Below are 19,105 nucleotides of genomic sequence, written 5' to 3' on the forward strand. Positions count from 1 at the left end.
CACAGATAGATCGATTGTAGTTACCAAATAGACTAGAGTGGTATAGAATTTACAGTTATTAAAAGGTTCATTTTAGAGGACTGTGATCTTGTATTTTTCATGTAGGCTAGGATACCATTTGTCCAGTAGGGGGGGGGGGGGGGGCTGCAGGGTGACTCAAAAGCTAATAACAGCGTCTGCTTTCAATTCAGTCGATATGGCCCCTATGAGAAAGATAGACATTTGTGTTGTCGCTTAGAACCAGAACAGATAGATTATGGTATCTGGTGAAATAAACACTGCATGGGCCTGATACCAACTGATAACAATGTAATGTTCAGTGTGAAAACTGTAGAACAGTGTGCACCTAGTGACATCTGGTGGTCAGAGCAACAAACTGCATCATTGTCCTGTACTGAAAAACACGAAGTATAAGAAACCCTCTGTCCCTAAGGGACAGTGAGTTTTGCTGTATTACAAAACTCACTGGAACAAACGAATAAAATAGAAATAACCTTTGGAAAACGTAAATGTTTAGTCACAACATTCATTAATTTGTTTAAAACTCAACACAAAAATGAAGGATCACAATAATTTTTTTGTTTTTAAGCTTCTTTTTGCAACTCTGGCAAACAAAAAACACAGGCATCTATATGTTCAGTTCTTTATTATCACAAAATAGTCAAAATGATATACAGTTGCAACACTCTTGGAAAAATGTATATGATTTGCAAAGACTTTCCCAAAGTCATATATCGGGCCAATAAGATAAACTATAGGAAAGCGTAAAATAGCCTTAAAATCTTAAATATCTGACCGGGATTAAAAAAAAAAATCGACATTTCAATCATTTGTCCTGTGCGCGTTTATTTACCCAACACATGCCAGACGTGTTGGCAAGATTTCTTCTGAAATGAAAATGATAACGGGGCAAATAAGTATTCACATTATTTGATTTAGCACCCTTGTACTTTGAGTCTTGATTTGCAAAAAAAAGATCATGTGGTTAACAGCTGGTACTGAAATCATGTAGTGGTCAACCTAAATATTCAGGACAGAGGAAAACAAGACAGGCACAAACATACTGTGATTAATCAAAATACATTCAAATAGCAGTCCAAATGCAATGTTGTGGAGTCATCAAAACGTGTATTCAGCAGAATTTAATCTGACTCCCTTATAGGTATTTTTCAAATGTTGCTCACATGAAAAAGAGCCGTAGCAAAAAATGTTTTGCAGCACACAAAAAAAGAAACATTTCTACTTCTAAAGTTTCTGGAGTGAATTTTTATATTGATTGCTACTTTAATATAGACCTCTGAACAGTAACATGACTACTGACATCAAACATTTAAAAAGGCCGATAACTTAAATATTCGTGCTTTTACCGACTGTTTAATGGTCTTGTTCATGCTGAATATTAAACAACATGGAAAAGGAAACCTGTTAGTGATCTGTTCAAAAATGCCCACAAGTCACACAAAACATTTTCCTCTTAATCTTTGAGCTGATTTTTCTGATGTATAGTTTCAGCTTTCTTTGTTCAAAAACCACTCAATCCTGTTCCCACTGCGTCTGTAGGGCCTACCTACGTTTCTGTGCTGCAGTAGCATTATACTGCAAAAAAAAAAATACATGTCACCACTAATATTTTTGTCTTCAAGTCTTTGTGAAGTAACTGCGCTCTCGAAAAATAAATCTCGAAACAGGAATGATTATATAATTCTTGGATTATTAGCAGAAACTGGTTGAATCATACTGAAGCATATCAGCCTTCTATTTCTTTAGGAAATTAAATATTAAGGTGTGAATGCAAACAATATTCATAAACCAATTGCAAATGTTTCCTCATATTTAAGTTGTTGCGCAACCAGAACCCAGAGGTTCAGATACATTGAGCTCTACCGTACCTTGCTAAAGTATCCCCAAATGCTGGTTTCCCTAAAGGCATCGTGACTGTCGTTTATTGCACGCTCCCCTCCGAGACATGACGCACTGAGCTCAGAGGGTGGAGGAGAGACGAGGAGAAAGAGCAAGGAATGGGGACATGGAGAAAGGAAAGGCAGCAAAGAAGTTCCTTTAAGAGGAACTGAATATGAGATTGAGCAGAAAGTGCTTCTCCAGACAAAAACTTTTTTTATCTTCCTCGGACCATGGTTGAAAAGATATTCCTCTACAATCTCCTCCTTTTTATGAAACACTGACAAAGACACATTGCCACAGTAAAGGAGATGGCAGCATTACTCTGAAGGAGAAAGTTCAATAAGGGACAAAGGGAAAGAGAGTCGTCCTTTTTAACGCCACAGTGGGACAGTTTGTCTGTGATCTCCATAATGTTCAAGCTGCCAAATCATCCTTCCCAAGGTCAAATGAAAAATGGTTCGCTCCACTGTGGTCCCGTCCGCAGCTTCACTTCACCAGTGAGCGGTCGACCGTTGGATCACATTTACAAAGTTGAAATGAAAAGTCAAGGCCACACTGGGACGTTATATCTCAACGTTATCTTCCACATGAGTTCAGTTTGAATAAACAGGCAGTAAACTGATCCAAGCCAACGGGGGAAAGCATCAGAGTTCAGAGTCAGGAGCAGAGGGCTTAATGGCCGCTGTGCAGTGTGTGGACAACCTGTTAGCTTCTCTTCCTTTAGCTCCCGTTTCATCGTGGATTCCTCAAGGTCTGTGAGAGGGACAGTGGTGATGGCTGAGGAGACTATAGCTTCATGTTGCTGAAGTCCTTGGACACACTCTGCAGGTACGCATCATGAATTGCACTGAGGAAGTCTGGGTCGCTCTACAAGGGAAAAAGGAGACGAGGGAGGAATTCAATTTAAGATGACAGTGATAAACTGTTTGTATGTCTAAACTGTTTAAAAGGCTTTTAAAATAAAACATTAACAGCACAATCCCTTTTCAGAATCAGAATCCCTGTAACTCAGGATTATATCTCATGATGTCGTCAATTGATTTCTTTGGAACCCTTTTTTCAGCAAAAAGTTGCTATTGCATTTCTCAAAATAGAAATAAAAATTCTACTGCAACTCAACAATATTACATCAGATTTACAGATCGCTCTAAAACTCAAATAGTCAATTTCAGACCAAAAAGTTCCTGAAATAAATTTGAATTTTATATTTGTAAAACATGTTAAACTATATTTTTAAACTTAGTTTGTAATCAGGCTTAATAAATACCAAGAAATGTGCACTTTCATTTTTATTGTACTCTTTACTTTTTTTGTTGTGAATATTAAAGTAGCTGCCGCATGGTTTGTTTGTGTTTGACCAATCAGTAACTGTCTGCCCTGAAAGTTCCCAAACTATCAGAGATCTCATGCTCTGGAGCACAGAATGTTTTGCAACTATAGTCTTTCATTTGAAATAATAATGGTATGGTAATAGTAAACAGGTTCGAGATTTTTCCACTTCAATATGACGACCAGAGTTCCCGTTAGCCGGTAATTACCGGAATATGACCGGTAAAATATGCTGAAGACCGGCAAATCTAAATCTCTCCGGTCAAAGTGTCCGGTCAAAATAATTTCCCTTTAGCGCAATACCGCTTCAGTTGCGCCACTTATGTGACAGACAAGAAGAGTATGTGACAGACAAGAATAGTCAATTCTAATGTCTAACACTTAATGTAGAGAAAGAGATGTCCTGTATGGGTTGATTGTGCGTTGATCTGTTGGTAATGCCTCGGGGTTCCGGTGGGCATGTAAACAAATGCATAATGCTGCGCTATACTTTGCGGCCTCACCCGGTTGCATAGCGACGCTTATTGTTTAGGTGTCTTTTAATAAGCAGGTAGTCCTATCATTAGCTAGAACTAGCTGGATCTGATCGATATGGACATAAACGCGAGTGAAGTCTAATCTGACAGGAGAGAGAGATCAGCTGCTGCTGAGGAGTCGACACGCAGCTCTGCACTCATTACTGGATCCGCGAGCTGCATGAGACTGACGGGCTGTCAGGAGAGGGAGAGAGCGCTCCATTTATTATTCCTGTGTTATTGTAAGTTACTGTACACTTTTGAATAGTTAATCTACTATAGTTAGTTTGTTTAATATCGAATCATCAATTTGTTTTAAAGCTCAATAAATAACAAAGAAGACCTTTGACCGGCACTTTTCACATTTTGTCCGGAAGATTTAAACTTTAACGGACATGTTGACCGGCGGAAAAATATTCTAACGGGAACTCTGAGGACGACAGTACCACTTTTTTTACGTGTCGTATTCCCCTTATGTACCTTGATGAGGTGTATCAGAGTGTCCTGTAGCTGTGTTTTGCTGCAGGCTGCCTGCTCGGTGGGGGCAGGGGGGGCCGCTGATGCTGCTGACGTCTGACTGAAGGACTGCTGGAAGGCGCTGGGGGAGAGAAGCAAAGAAAAGGCTGGCCCTGGAACAGCGAAACCAGGACTCATGGGGACAGCCTGAGAATGGAAACATAAAAGGAGTTATGACATAAGAACAGTATACTTGATTATGTCATTTGATGGAGTATATAATAACAGACAAGACGCTGAGGTCAGCAAACGGATTCACAAAAACAGCTGTTAAGAATCTCGTTGAACTCACCGACATGGGTTTGATCAGGTTTGGAGGCTGAGAGAAGACATCCATCTCCTTGCTGTGCTGGAGGGAGGGTCTCACCGCGGGCTCCTGGAAGCTGTGGGGGGTGAACAGCCTGTTTGGCAGGAAGTTGGGTGCCAGGATGGGTTTGTGGAGGTCATGATTCACCGAGGGCACCGCCGCTTTGAGGGTGGCGAGCATGTCTTGTCCCAAATACGCCGTAGGAGGTGCTGATGGTGCATCGTGAGGCTCTGGGCCGGCTGGAACCACCATGAGGGGGGACACTGAGCACCGCGGCTGGGGGTCCGACCTGGGGACCGCCGACTGGAAAACAGAGCCGGGCTGCAGTGCGTACGGAGCTGGGAGCAGGCCGGGGACCTGGTGCCGGTGACCTGACGTAGGGTCCTGGGATGAGTGATGGGGAGGGAAGAGCGGGGTCTGGAGGGCTGGAGTGGGGTAAGGCTGGTTCTGGAGGTAGGCAGTGGAGGGGTCACTGGAAGCAGTGCTGGAGTTCTGTGTGGGCATTATGGGTAGAGAGGGGCCCTTAGGGAGGGACGAGCCAAAGAGCTCCTCAACTGTGATCTGCTTCACCATCGTATGAGAGCTCTGGGGGGGAAAGAGAACACATCTGAGAGCGGTGGGGAGAAACAAACATACAGAGAAATGCTGAAACTCAGCAGGGGGGGAACCTGCCGCTTCCCTCTCTTTAAAACATCAAAATGAGTACTTTGACATAAAGCAATTTATTGATTAATTTAAATATAAATCATATGGGGAGGGAAAAAAGGGGCACTCAAATGGCTTAGGGGTAAGTTATACGTTTTCTAATAACAGCAGAAAAATTTAGATTTCTTCAGCTTAGGAGAAGAAATCTCCTAAGCTGCTAGGAGATTTCCTAGCTAGGAGATATATCCAAATAAGAGCCAGATATGTCTTAAATGATATATCCGTGATATTGAAATGTTGCAGTTTAGTGCAGTTTGAATGTAACAAGAGGAAGTGCTAAGCGTCTTTGTTGAATCCCTATGTATATATATGAAAAAAAGCTTTCTTTCTGCTCTGAAAAAAAGGGATCTTTTCCAAACTCAATTGTTTTTTTAAAGTCTGGCACCCGAGAGGAAAACATGCACCCTCTCTTTTTGTTATCCTCCAGATTCTCCGTATGTCGGGGCTCACAGGAAGACACATATTAATATACACCAGAGCTTTGCATACATGTTGGTGTAACGTCTGTACCTTCTCAGCCTTCGGTGTGCTCTGCTCTGTGGCGGTGAAAGCTGTTTTCAGGTTGAGCTCTGCAGACACATCGGTTTCACCCACCTGAGCCTGCAACACACACACACACACACACACACACACACACACACACACACACACACACACACACACACACTACACACACACACACACACACACACACACACACACACACACACACACACACACACACACACACACACACACAACACACACACACACACACACACACACACACACACACACACACACCACACACACACACACACACACACACACACACACACACACCACACACACACACACACACACACACACACACACACACAACACACACACACACACACACACACCACACACACACACACACACACACACCACACACACACACACACACACACACACACACACACACACACACACACACACACACACACACACACACACACACACACACAACAGATAATAAATATAATTAAATGGACACAGTCACACATTCAGACGTCATCCCTGGATTTGATTTGAAATAAAGAACCTGGATAACATGTTACTGCGCGTGTGTGTGTGTGTGTGTGTGCCTCCTCACTCTCTGGTACTCCTCCTTGGCTTTGCTGAGCAGCTCCAGGATGTCGATGGGCCGCGGCTCTGCGACCCCGTTGCTCCTCCCCGGCGCGGCCCTCTCTGGAGACTCTCTCCGGGCGTGTTCCGCCTCCTGTTTCACAATCCTGGGGGAGCATAGTGTCACATGTAGTCTAAACATCCAACTGTTATTTGCTCTATTAAATAATCATCTTAGGCCAGGGGTGCCCAACCTTTTTTGAACCGAGAGCTACTTTTAAAATTGCCAGTCTGCCGAGATCTACCAGTCCAAATAGAGAGGCGTAGTTACTGACAGCCTACTACCAGGTAAATACACACTTCTACTTGTATAAAACTGACCTTCGTACGATTAATACTTCATAACATACTGCAGATCCTTTATCTTACCTCTTTCTAATCTACACACATACAAGTATTCAACTGAAGTTACACAACAGTGTTGTTGATACGGAGTTGGAGTTTATTCACACGTCACATACTACAGTGGGTAATGTTTTTAAGAAACATTGAACAGTGCTGCCACATATGACACAGGAAAACAAGAAAAGACTCTGAACCCTTTCTTTGCCATTATATAAAAATAGTGTTGCTACAAAAGTATAAATTAGGCTTACTAATAAGACAACTCAGATCTGAAGCTACACAGGAATCTGCTGCCAAAGTGCAATAAAAAAGACAAAATTAATAGAATCAAACCCTTTTTTTGTTGCATTTTAGTAGATTATAAAAATAAATGCCTTTAAAATAGGATGCAAGCAACACTAGTTTCTTAACCTGAATTGATAATAGACTATAATCAATTTAAGTTTGCATTCTTATACCATTTTGTACAATAATTATAATGAATAAGTTCAAACAAACTAAAACTTACAGCTGATTAATAACGGTATCTAACTTGAGTTTGTATTATATCAAAAACCTGTTGAAATGCTACTGTTATTTTTACTGTCCCCCAAAAGCGCGTCAGCAGCCTCCAGGAATGCTTCTTTCACAACTTCGCCGTCTTTGAAAGACTTCATGTGTTTCGCAAGAACGTGACTGACACGATAAGATGCTATGGTAGCAGCCTTGCTCTTGTTGTTGGGCCTGGTGAAAAGGGACTGCTGTGCATTTAGCTGTCCTTTCAGGCCCCTCCCCTTTTGGAGCGTAGGGCAGAATTAGGAGGGAATTCCGTCTCGTAGCGTTTGTGCACTGTTTTGAAATGCCGCTCCTAAATTACCCTTCTTCGATAAAGCCACGCTCGCATTGCAGATGAGACAGATGGACTTTGAATTGGAATAGATACAAAAATAATCATCCTCCCACTCGGAGTGAAAATTATATATGTTTTGCTTCTGCCATAATTGCGGTCTTGTTTGTGTGCGGACTGTCACTCCTGTTGACACGGACAACGTTAGCGAACTAGTGCACTGCCCACTGCTCACCAGCCACGCCCCGACACGTGGGGTCACGCCGGCCAATCACAAAGCTTTGATGCGTTCAAGTGCATTATTCTGGCACAGGAAGATTATGGTACAGGACATTAACGATAAAACAGAATATTGTTGTTCTATTTTTAGACACATCTCGCGATCGACTGGGAATCTCCCCGCGATCGACCGGTTGGGCACCCCTGTCTTAGACTATTAAGAGCTCTATTTCATCTAAATTCAGATACAATATACACATGTCTGGATACTCACTTGACCATTAACTGGGCGATGCGTTGACAGTCCCTCTTGTCATAAAACCAAATACTGTAGATCCCCACTGCAAGAAAATGAATATTGTATTACAGTATGGAGCAGAGGCAGCATTACATTAGACTAGCAGTAATATACTTTTAAATATGGAGACACCATTAGTTTACAAAAATACCCTCAATGCAAGGACTAAAATGTACCAGTAACAATTGGCAAAAGTTCAAAACCCAATGGAAATCATGCTTATTTCAAATGACATAAAAAATCTAAAACATATAGACCCTAAGCCTTAATATGATAATACAGAGTTATTGCTAAGGCCGACTGTATATGTTCATATTCATTTTTATTTAAACAATAACTCATTCTACCAAGTTGAAAAATAAACACTTTTTACATTGCTTGTGTGTGATGATCTACTGGCATATCAAGGTCTCTTGAGAGATGGTAACTTAGCAACCTGAGTGTTTGCCTCCCTGTGGCATCTCCTGCTGCCGAGGGCAACCTGGATGGAGAGTTGTAAACAGGTGTGGTCTCTCCAAGTTCGTGTACACTTGCTACACCTCAGACAGCGAGTTCACCAGGACTCAGAGAGGAACACGCCGCAAGTAACCCATAATTATCAACATCTCTCTGAAGAATCCCTCCTCTCTTTGCTGGACTCGTGTCAAACTTCTGTCTTTCTCGCGCTCAACCTCTATCGCTACTTCTTCACACTACCCATTCATAGGGAGGAGTAGAACCATCTTGAAGTATTTTTTCTCGAAGGATCTATACAACAACAAACAGACCTTTACAGGAGCCTGTCACAGACAGATACCACATGCTGACCTATTGAAAAAAGGATCCTCAGTGAGTATGTTGCATTACTAATTAGCACTAATGGACTGAAAGAAACAAAGAACTACACAAGAAGTCCAAACCAGAAGAGGACACCATCAGTGGGAATATACTCCAATTTATTTCCAGAAGCGGCCAAGGAATATAGTCAAGCAACCAGCTGTATCGATCAGCAACTCAACCACCTCTAAGGAACTAAAATGCTGACAGCACTTGGACTCGAGTGAAGCTCCCGGAGAAGCTGCTCTGGTCTGATTACTAACAGGACATTGCATCATGTCTTCCATTCCAGGCAGGCTGATGGGCAAACCGAGTCCAAAAGGGGAGCAGTCCACTTTGACGTTGACCCTGGCCATGTTATTTTTTCTCATAAGCAAACAAATGGGGAAAGAGTCTAACTCCTTATTTGTGGCGTTGATGAAGCTCCTGGTCAGACTGCTAATAGATTACCTCGGTGGCAGCGCTGTCAGCTACTTTCTCAAGATCTGAGGAATTTCATCCCTTTTATTTTCGCCTCATCCCTGCACAATTCTCAGAGGAATCTGTTTGCAGCAAAAAAAGACAACTTGTAAAGAAATATAGTTCAAGAAGTAGTCAGTTTGATGATACATCTTTTTGGTTTTTGCCTTAGTGCAGAATGATATTGACTTTAACCAAACAGCGCTAAAAGTGTTGCCACCTGGTCGGCCTGAGTGACGCCATGAGTGGAAAAATCTCTTTAGAAGAAGATTTCTTGATACACGTGACTCCAAGACGCCATTATGACTTCAAGCAAAAGGGAAAGGAGATGTTCCAGAAAACTTTGAGGAGTTGTTTCTTCAGCATCTTCAGAGGTAACATTATGTTGTTCCATACTTGTGCATGTATGATAGGGCTGAACGATATATCGTGTCATGGCGATAACCGCTGTAGCGGCGATCACTCATCAAAAAAGGCCACTCATGGAGGTTAGCAGTCAGAGTTCCCAACGTGTGTTGTGATGAAGGATGAGGTCCACCATGACGTAATTTGTAATGCTTTATTCAACGTTAAAATGTTCTTTTAGGCCTATCTAAAAGCTTGGTTAAAACATAACAATCACACACCGTCAACACGGTTGAAAAACGTGTGGCTTCCTCTCTAACCTCTCATCCCAGCTGATCACCTGTGCCCATATAGCTTGATTGATTCCCGTGCTCCCAGGACGGGGACACACACACACACACACACACACACACACACACACACACACACACACACACACACACACACACACACCACACACACACACACACACACACACACACACACACACACACACACACACACACACACACACACACACACACACACAACACACACACACACACACACACACACAACACACCACACACACACACACACACACACACACACACACACACACACACACACACACACACACACACACACACACACACACACACCACACCACACACACACACACACACACACACACACACACACACACACACACGTTTTGCAGCTTGCTGTTCAGTGATGTCCCTTTAAAGCTTGCACCACAATCGAACACAACTCTCAAGGTCCCCTTTTTAGGCTGATGCACGCCATGATGAGGGATGTACCAGACTTTTCCTTCTCTGTCTTCCAGTTGCTGTTCAGGCACTCTTTCTGCATAGCCCTTTTGTATGACATCGCCCAGAAAGTTGACATACTCCTCGTTAAATGTTGCATTTAGCTTGAATTTCCTTTTAAGACACAGAGCCCTTTGTTCAGCAACATGGCGATTGTTTGGCATTGAAACTTTCTCTTCTCTGAAAGGTAATTTCAGACTGTAATGTCCATCAGTGAGGTTGGCGGAACTTTTCATGATTTCCAAAAACTTCTCTGGACACTTCTGGCTTTTCATCAGCTGATCTCTCACTGAAGTCGTGGTTGTATTGCTTTACCAGCAGTTCCTCCAAGCTGGTTAATGATATGTGATTGACTGCAATGGTGGGACAGCTGTTTACAATTTGGCGGTCTCCTCTCAGCAGTCCATTGACAACCCACCCTAGCAGAGTTCTGACAGCATAAGGTCCATCATCATTGCTGTTCACCACCTCCCATGGTTCCATGAGTTTTGAGACATTAGCTCCAATTAGCAGCTCCACGTCAGCGTCAATGACAGGAAGTTTCACAGAGTTTAAGTGGGGCCATGCACTTAACTCTTCCTGTTTTGGAATGTTGTCATGAGTCACAGGCATTACAGTTTGTGTGAACACATCAGGTAGCTCGTAGTAATTGTTACTGTTGAGTGCAGCCACCTCCAACCCAGAAATGATGTGACTATCCACAAGCTTTTCCTGATTCATTGTTCTCAACAGGAATTTGGATTTTCTTCCTGTCATCTTAAGCTCCCTCATCAGTCGCTCTGAGCAAAAGGTGGCCGTGCTACCAGGATCTAGGAAGGCATAAGTGTTTATCACTGTACTGCCGTTTGTAGCCTTGATCTGAACGGGCACAATGGGCAAAGCACAATCCTGTCTTCCAGCCCCAATATGGCCACATGTTTTGGTAGAAACTTTGTGATCCTCTGTTGATGTTTCGTGCTGTATGTCCTCTAATGAGACTTCCTTTCTCTGTGAAAGGATGTGGAGGATGGTGGGATGTTTTAAATTACACACTTGGCAGTACAGGCGGCTGCGGCAGTCCTTACTCATGTGTCCAACAGCTAAACGACCAAAACAAGCACCCTTTTCTTTCAGAAAACTAATTTTCTCTGTGTGCATCATCCTCTCCATTTTGTAGCATGTCTCCAACTTGTGATCCTCTTCACACAGCAGACAAGATATCCTTCTTGGCCTATTAGGTAGGCTATTCTCCTTTTGCTTTTCAGGTGCAGTTCCACGATTGACAGCTTCAACAGAAGTAGCAAAACTGCTTCCTTTCTGGCGGCTGCGAGGCTGTGATATGTTGTTTCCACTTATGTATTTTGGTGAAGAGATGGATGTGTCTTGAATGTTTCCAAACAGTGGATCAGAGGCAATAGATACTTGTCACTCAACAAACTTGACAATATCGCTGAAACTTGCTGTTTCCTCTCCTGTAGCTCGTAAGCAAGGTTTCTCCATCCAGGGCTCGAGCTTAAGGACGTCCCGTCGTCGAAAAAAATAGTGTCGGGGAGGATACAAAATAATTTTGGGACGAATTTGGGACGAGAGTTAAAATAAAAATACCCTGCTAACTCTACTACAAATGGCGATGAAAATGAAACCGACTGCACGTTTTGTGTAGCACACAGTTATTAAACCTCATTGTCAACATAAACACACACGCACAAAACATTTAGCAACCCGCGAAATACACACACACGCACACAATGTAAGTGGCTACAGCTGTGCCGCTGGCTGTCAGCCAGCCACACAGCTGGCTGTACCCGCGAATTCCTGGCCCGCAAATTTGCGGGTCTAGCTATGTACCGAGTGTGTGTATTTCGCGGGTTGAGTGATGTACAATGACAATGGCATCCCGTGGAGGAATTCTGAAATGTTTTACCGTTACATCACAAAAACGCACAGCAGAACCAGACCCTGGAGCGCCGGCCTCTTTATTTACTTAGCCTACTCCTATTCATCCCCTATGGGTAATAAGGCTGAGAAGAGAACCCTCCATCGTATTTAGTCCTTAGCAATATGCTGCCTCTCCCCATGTAGGGATGGGTACCGAGCCCCGGTGTTAAACGGGCCCCGGGCCGGAATTATTAAAGACAGTGGTAACGTTAAGCTCCGACGTATCGGACTTTTTTATCGGTACTGGAGACATTTAAAAAAATATATGTCATATGTATTATTGCTACATACACATTATATCGCAGTTTTAGTTTCGCCAACTCCGTTTCTAATATGCAATAAGACTACAACATGCGTCTATGATGTATTTTCGAGCTTTCCAATCCAGACGAGATCTCTCTCTCCCGTCTGTGTGCGAGGGGGCGGGGCCGTTTGTAAAGGTCTCCTGACTGTGTTACAGACTGTCATCCTGGTTAGTGGTTACTCTGGGTTCTGTCTTCAGGACAGTGTTGGATTTTTTTGTTAATTGGATGGGACTTGATTGGATTCAATATTAGAGTAATTTTCTCGTTTGTGTGTTTGTTTAAATATATTTGGCCTTTGTTTATGTGATTGAATGATTTACTCAAATAAAAAGGTTAATGAATTATCATCTAATGATTTGTATGATGTTTTATTTATGTTAAAGGTCACTTTGAATGATTTTAACTAATGATAATGTAGAAAAACTAACATTTTAAATTCGGGACGGTCCACATTAATTTCGGGACGGCTTGGATTGTATTTCGGGACGGTTCCGGGAGGATGGTGGAAAAAGTTAGTCGAGAGCCCTGTCTCCATCCTTCCCTCATTTTATAGGGCAACTTTAAGATCATCGCCCGCATGTTAGTTGGCATATTCATCTCTGACATGTAGCTTATGTCCTCCATGGCATTGCAGCAAACACGGAGAAACAAAGAAAAAGCTTGCAAAGCTTTAACATCCTCTGCTTTCACTGGTGTCCATCCAAGCGCTTGCTCCATGTATGCAGTGGCTATTATTTGTTGATTTCCAAAGCGTTCTCTCAAAAGTGTCTTTGCTCTTTGGTATCCCCGGTCGGGTGGCATGTGTTGACCGCTTTTAACCAGTTCTTTGGGTTGTCCCTTGGTGTATTGTTCCAAAAAGTAAAGGCAATCAACATTGTTAGCAGTCTTTGCTTCCACTCCATGTTCAAATGCTCGTATGAATGCACTATACTCCAAAGGGTCTCCATCAAGGTTGGTATTTCTCTTGGTGGCAGTGACAATGTTGACTGTTGCTGCACCAGCAGAGCTGTGATATCATTTTGCCTTTGCATGATGTTGATAATGTTGCCTTGATTCACGTTACTTTGCACTGAACCCAAATGTGTGTCAAGATCATGAGTGACTTGTGTGGCAGAGAATGTCTGCTGACATACTTGAGATGACGTGGGATTGAGTTCATAGGCTTTAGATCCATTTCCTTCTGGTATTGTTGTGGCTGTGAATGCCTCCATTGGCAATAGAGTGTTACTGCCACCTACTGATGGATGATGCAACTGCTGGTTTGAATCTTTGGGGCGCGCACCCATTGACAGAGCAACGTGCCTATCCTCTTCTGTAGGATTATGGTACTGCAAGTTTGCGTCCTTGTGCAGAGTCTCCACTGACACTACAGCTCTGCTGCCCCCTTTTGGTGAGGGGTTGAACTGACCTTCTGAACCTTATGGGATGAATTCTGTAGCAGATGGTCTAAGAGAGATTTTCCTTTTGGCTCTGTCTAGATATGAACTCATTCCATTTGAAACAGCCCTTGAGCTTTGAACCTCAGATCCTCTGTACCTGAGCACATTGGCCTATGCTGTATAGGCAGCAATTCCACTTTGCAATTCAAGCCATTCCTTGCGTTGTCTGATCTGCTCCTCTTCACACTTTCTGGCTGCTGCGAGGCTAAGCTCTTCACACTCCAGTGCATGTTTTTCTTTGAGGATAGCCGCCATAGCACTGAGAGCAGCCGCTTCAGCCTCCGCCTTGATACATGCAGACGAGATGGATGATATGTTGGACCTCTGGCTGGAGCGGCCAGCTGATGTGCATGTTCTTCTGGTTACAGTAGAAACGCTGTCATTTGGACAAATATCATCAATTACCACATCAGTTTTGGTTGCAGCGTTGACATTTACCACATCATCAATTGCATGTGTAAATTGCTCCTTTGTAGTTTGCAACCACCTTTCCATTTTATTCATCATTTCTCGATTGCCGTGCATTCGTGTTTCAAACCATTCATTTTGTTTTATAACTTCATCCTCTGGTATTAATGGTTTCAGTGACTCGTGCAACTCATTTAATTCCATCATTGTTTTCACAAACGTTTCACACATGGATTCCACCTCAGACACATTTTGGCTTGAAAGTATCAATTGTTCAACATCCTTTGTTAATTTATGCAGTTTCTTTATCCCTGAATTCCTTTCATGTTGAATTGAAGCTATTTTTAATTCCAATGCTTTAACAGTGAGTTTAGGCTGTCTTTTACCGAGCCCACTCCCTGTATCACTTTGAGTGGCAGGCGCTTTAGGCCGACTCCCATCTTGGCTCATTTTGACAGTAACGCAGCAGCAGCTGCGGGAGGTTTTATTTTAGAGTTGTCGCAGGATTTACCTTTATCCTGATCTGAGAAGGTCTTTCACAGCTTGTAACAATTCTGAACGATCCTACCGTAGTTCCTCGTGGCTTTCACAGCGTTCACATGTCAGCAATCACCTGGAGCTGTGTGGGAGCGCAGCAGCTCCTTCTTCCGTCCGAGATCCTTTGATTCATTCATTGGAGCTGTTTTTCAACAAGTGTAGCGGCGATCGCTCATCAAAAAAGGCCACTCATGGAGGTTAGCAGTCAGTTCCCAACGCATGTTGTGGTGAAGGATGAGGTCCACCATGACGTAATTTGTAATGCTTTATTCAATGTTAAAATGTTCTTTTAGGCCTATCTAAAAGCTTGGTTAAAACATAACAATCACGCACACACTCAGGCTTCCTCTCTAACCTCTCATCCCAGCTGATCACCTGTGCCCACATATATAGCTTGATTACCTCCCGTGCTCCCAGGTGCACTACACACACACACACACACACACACACACACACACACACACACACACACACACACACACACACACACACACACACACACACACCACACACACACACACACACACACACACACACACACACACACACACACACACACACACACACACACACACACACACACACACACACACACACCCACACACACACACACACACACACACACACACACACACACACACACACACACACACACACACACACACACACACACACACACACACACACACACACACACACACACACACACACACACACACACACACACACACACACACACCACACACACACACACACACACACACACACACACACACACACACACACACACACACACACACACACACTTGTATTATTCATATATATTTTTTCTTTCATTTTTTGTATTTTAGGACGTGCGATATTAAGTAGGTAAATTAACTCAAACACGTCATGTTACAATTCTTTTGCTGCTTGCTACAAAAGGAAAACTTGCGCGGCTCTCATGTCAGGGGTACTTGAGTGAGTGACATGCAGGCTCTGCATGCACAGCAAACCACCAATCACAATCATTCTTGATCAGATCACAGCAGGCCCCGCCCCGCTAGTTTGTAGACCATCAAAACACCGGTAAAAAATGAGCGAGGAACAGGAGGACAATACCGGCGAGAATGAAGATTTACTTCCAAAAAGAAAAGCAACATCTGCCATCTGGAACTATTTTGGATACAAAAAGGTTCTTCTCTTCTTCATTCACAGATGAACGCCCTTATTTGAGGGTAAGCAGCATGCATTATCATGACATGTTAGATCATGACTTAAGGTATGATGAGTCAACCAGTTAAGATCCAGACGTCCGTGACTAAAATCCTTCATCCGGTTAAATATAGTTAAAAAACCGCAATATATATATATATATATATATATATATATATATATATATATATATATATCGCAGGGGAAAAAAAGATATATCGCAATGTCAGTTTTTTTCAATATCGTGCAGCCCTAATGTATGATACTGAATGTCAGCCACACAGCTGTCTACCGGTCAAGTGTGCAAAGAATGGACATTTCTTTGACAGAATCTTCTGTCATACGGCAGTTGTTGATAGTAGTTGAGCAAAAATAGATTCTGCATCTCAGAAGCAATTTTCCCACAGGAATCCACAAGGTTTTCACACTATTTTTAGGAAAATAAAAACGCACACCAGGGGTTGTATTTTTGCCCTCTAAACAAAAAGAGTGCTGATCACGGGAAGAACTTGTCAAAGTAGCACACTGGCTTTTCATCGATCTTAATCTCCAATGGCTTTTCTGCCCTTGGGCCTTCTTCAATTTAAACATTTCACATGTTGCAGATTTGAAAATGAAACAGGCATTAGAATGGGGCTGAGGTTGACCTACATCTCTGCAAATTGGATTTGAATAATAATAATCTGGCATTACATCTCATTTCAGTCGGCCCTGACACCGAAATATATCTGTACTGTATACAGCAAACTGTTTACAGTATGATAACTTCCCTTCTACAAAATACTCACAGTTGCCATTCCTATAGAGCAGAAAGGGATCCTGCAGCTGGAACTCCAGGTCTTTGTTGATCGGCTCCACCAGGTTCTCTGTGCTCAGTCGGTTCATGATGGTGAAGCCATGGTGAGGCGTGGCAGACCTTAGAGACGCACAGGGATAGCAAACACTTTGAGATGACACACAACAACCACCTCCATATTAAATTCACTCTACTTAGTAAAAGCTTCACAATCTGTTTTTCACTTTTCCATGACCAAACACTAGCAAACTATTTTGAAGTACTGAAAAAAAATAATATTGAAAAGAACAGTAAACAGATAGAAATGATTACACAACTATTACAAATGATGTACATTTTGAAACAAAAGCATGAATAGGGATAAAGAACAGTGACATACAGGCATTTTTGTATTTATTTATCAATCATTTAGTTTAATCGAAATAAAAGTAATGTGTTATTTTATATTAACATATTTTAAAACAACGTTACGATAAGTTACTAGAGGATGTTTATTTTTAGTTGAACTAATTGAATAAGTAGGAACGAACGTCATGACATAGTATACATTTATGAACCTATGGACATTTAAAATATAAGGGAGACAACAATTGTGCAGCAGGTTGTAATGAGAAGAAAAAATGAAAAGGAAACGAGATGTTGTATATAATGAACATCTTTAAATGTTTGTTTACAGGCTGCGGCCTATACACGTGCGCACAATACGTCAACTGGCAGTGCGACGTAACTCTGAACAAGTAAACAACCTTCAAATAGAGCCTTAAATTATTAACATTACCAAACACTTCATATTCTCACCTTGCATAAACAAACAGGGTGCCTTCGATTTCGGTCTTCTCCTGAAATTATAAAAAGGGACGTTAGGTGTGGAAAACAACAATTGCTAGTCAAAAACTTGCTGAATAATAAACAGAGACTGACTGTGGCTTCACTTGCTAACTTATGTTTGCTTATGTAACACCAACTTAGTAACGAAAACTCAATGTTAACAGACACAGAATACTAAAACACTATCCAGATATTTTGTGAACACATGTCAATAAGTCGAATCTTGACAAATACTAGCGTATTTCTTAGTGTTTCCCAATGTTTTTTTCTCAAGGAGCTAGCATTAGCATGCTAAATAATACTTAGCACACTTGTGAAGGTCTTCTAACAAACGTACCCATTCGTTGGCTTTGGAGTTGAAGTTGTAGAGAGCCACCTGTCCGGTAACATCCAGCAGTTTGTTTATGTATGGGTCCTGTCTCTGTAGAGCTGCTAAACTCATCATTTGTCCAGCGTTTACGGTCTCCATCTTGGATGTGATTGTTGCTCCTACACGGACGGGTTTCTGAAGACACACTCACAACTTCCGCTGCCCCCGGAAATCACTGCTGTCAAAAAGTTTCTGAGAGCCTTATTACTAAAGAAAAACATATTTATATTAAAAGTAGTCCTACATTGATTATATTCTTTTAGATTCCAGCAATAATGGACAATGTTTTTGCTAAATAATTCGCTGATTGCTTGTGTTTGCGTCTGTCTGTGTGCGTGATTGTGTGTTCGTCCGCGCGTTTGTGTGCGCGCGTTTGTGTTTAATTTAATTTGATTAGTCTAAATTAAATTAGATTAAACAAATAGCAACTAACGCCGTAAATTCGTTTCTTCGCAAGACACATCTGCTGCACATAAAATAAGCCTAAAGTTGTGACACACATTTGACAATTACAATGATAAAGTGAAGCAAATGAATATAGGCTAGGCCCTATATATTTTTAAGAATCAAAGGCCATGCACCTGTAGAAACAGTATTAACAGTGTATTCATGTTGTATAAACACCACATGGCTGCGCTGCAATGTTGAATATGAAGAGTGCGCACTGAAGGAAATTAAATTGTAAAAACTAACTCACGGATTTGCTCATTGTAATTATTCGAAGGAAAACTTCTAAACTATTACACAAACTTAAAATGAAAAAACATCCAA

The 19,105-nt window shown here is 42.1% G+C and overlaps 1 protein-coding gene across 1 annotated transcript; it reads right to left on the reverse strand.

The window, feature by feature from the left end:
* Positions 1 to 629: 629 nt before the first annotated feature.
* dcp1a (decapping mRNA 1A) lies at positions 630 to 18,466 on the reverse strand. Its single transcript, XM_034209358.1, has 9 exons — positions 18,302 to 18,466; positions 17,935 to 17,975; positions 17,129 to 17,256; positions 8,088 to 8,154; positions 6,392 to 6,530; positions 5,785 to 5,874; positions 4,555 to 5,154; positions 4,227 to 4,409; positions 630 to 2,769 (listed from the first exon to the last, which is right to left on the reverse strand). Exons 1-9 carry the CDS (start codon positions 18,431 to 18,433, stop codon positions 2,689 to 2,691), a joined length of 1,461 nt encoding a protein of 486 aa, XP_034065249.1. The 5' UTR covers positions 18,434 to 18,466; the 3' UTR covers positions 630 to 2,688.
* Between the last annotated feature and the right edge of the window lie 639 nt (positions 18,467 to 19,105).

This window comes from Gymnodraco acuticeps, unplaced genomic scaffold (genome assembly GCF_902827175.1).
Source record: "Gymnodraco acuticeps unplaced genomic scaffold, fGymAcu1.1, whole genome shotgun sequence".
Lineage (NCBI taxonomy): Eukaryota > Metazoa > Chordata > Actinopteri > Perciformes > Bathydraconidae > Gymnodraco > Gymnodraco acuticeps.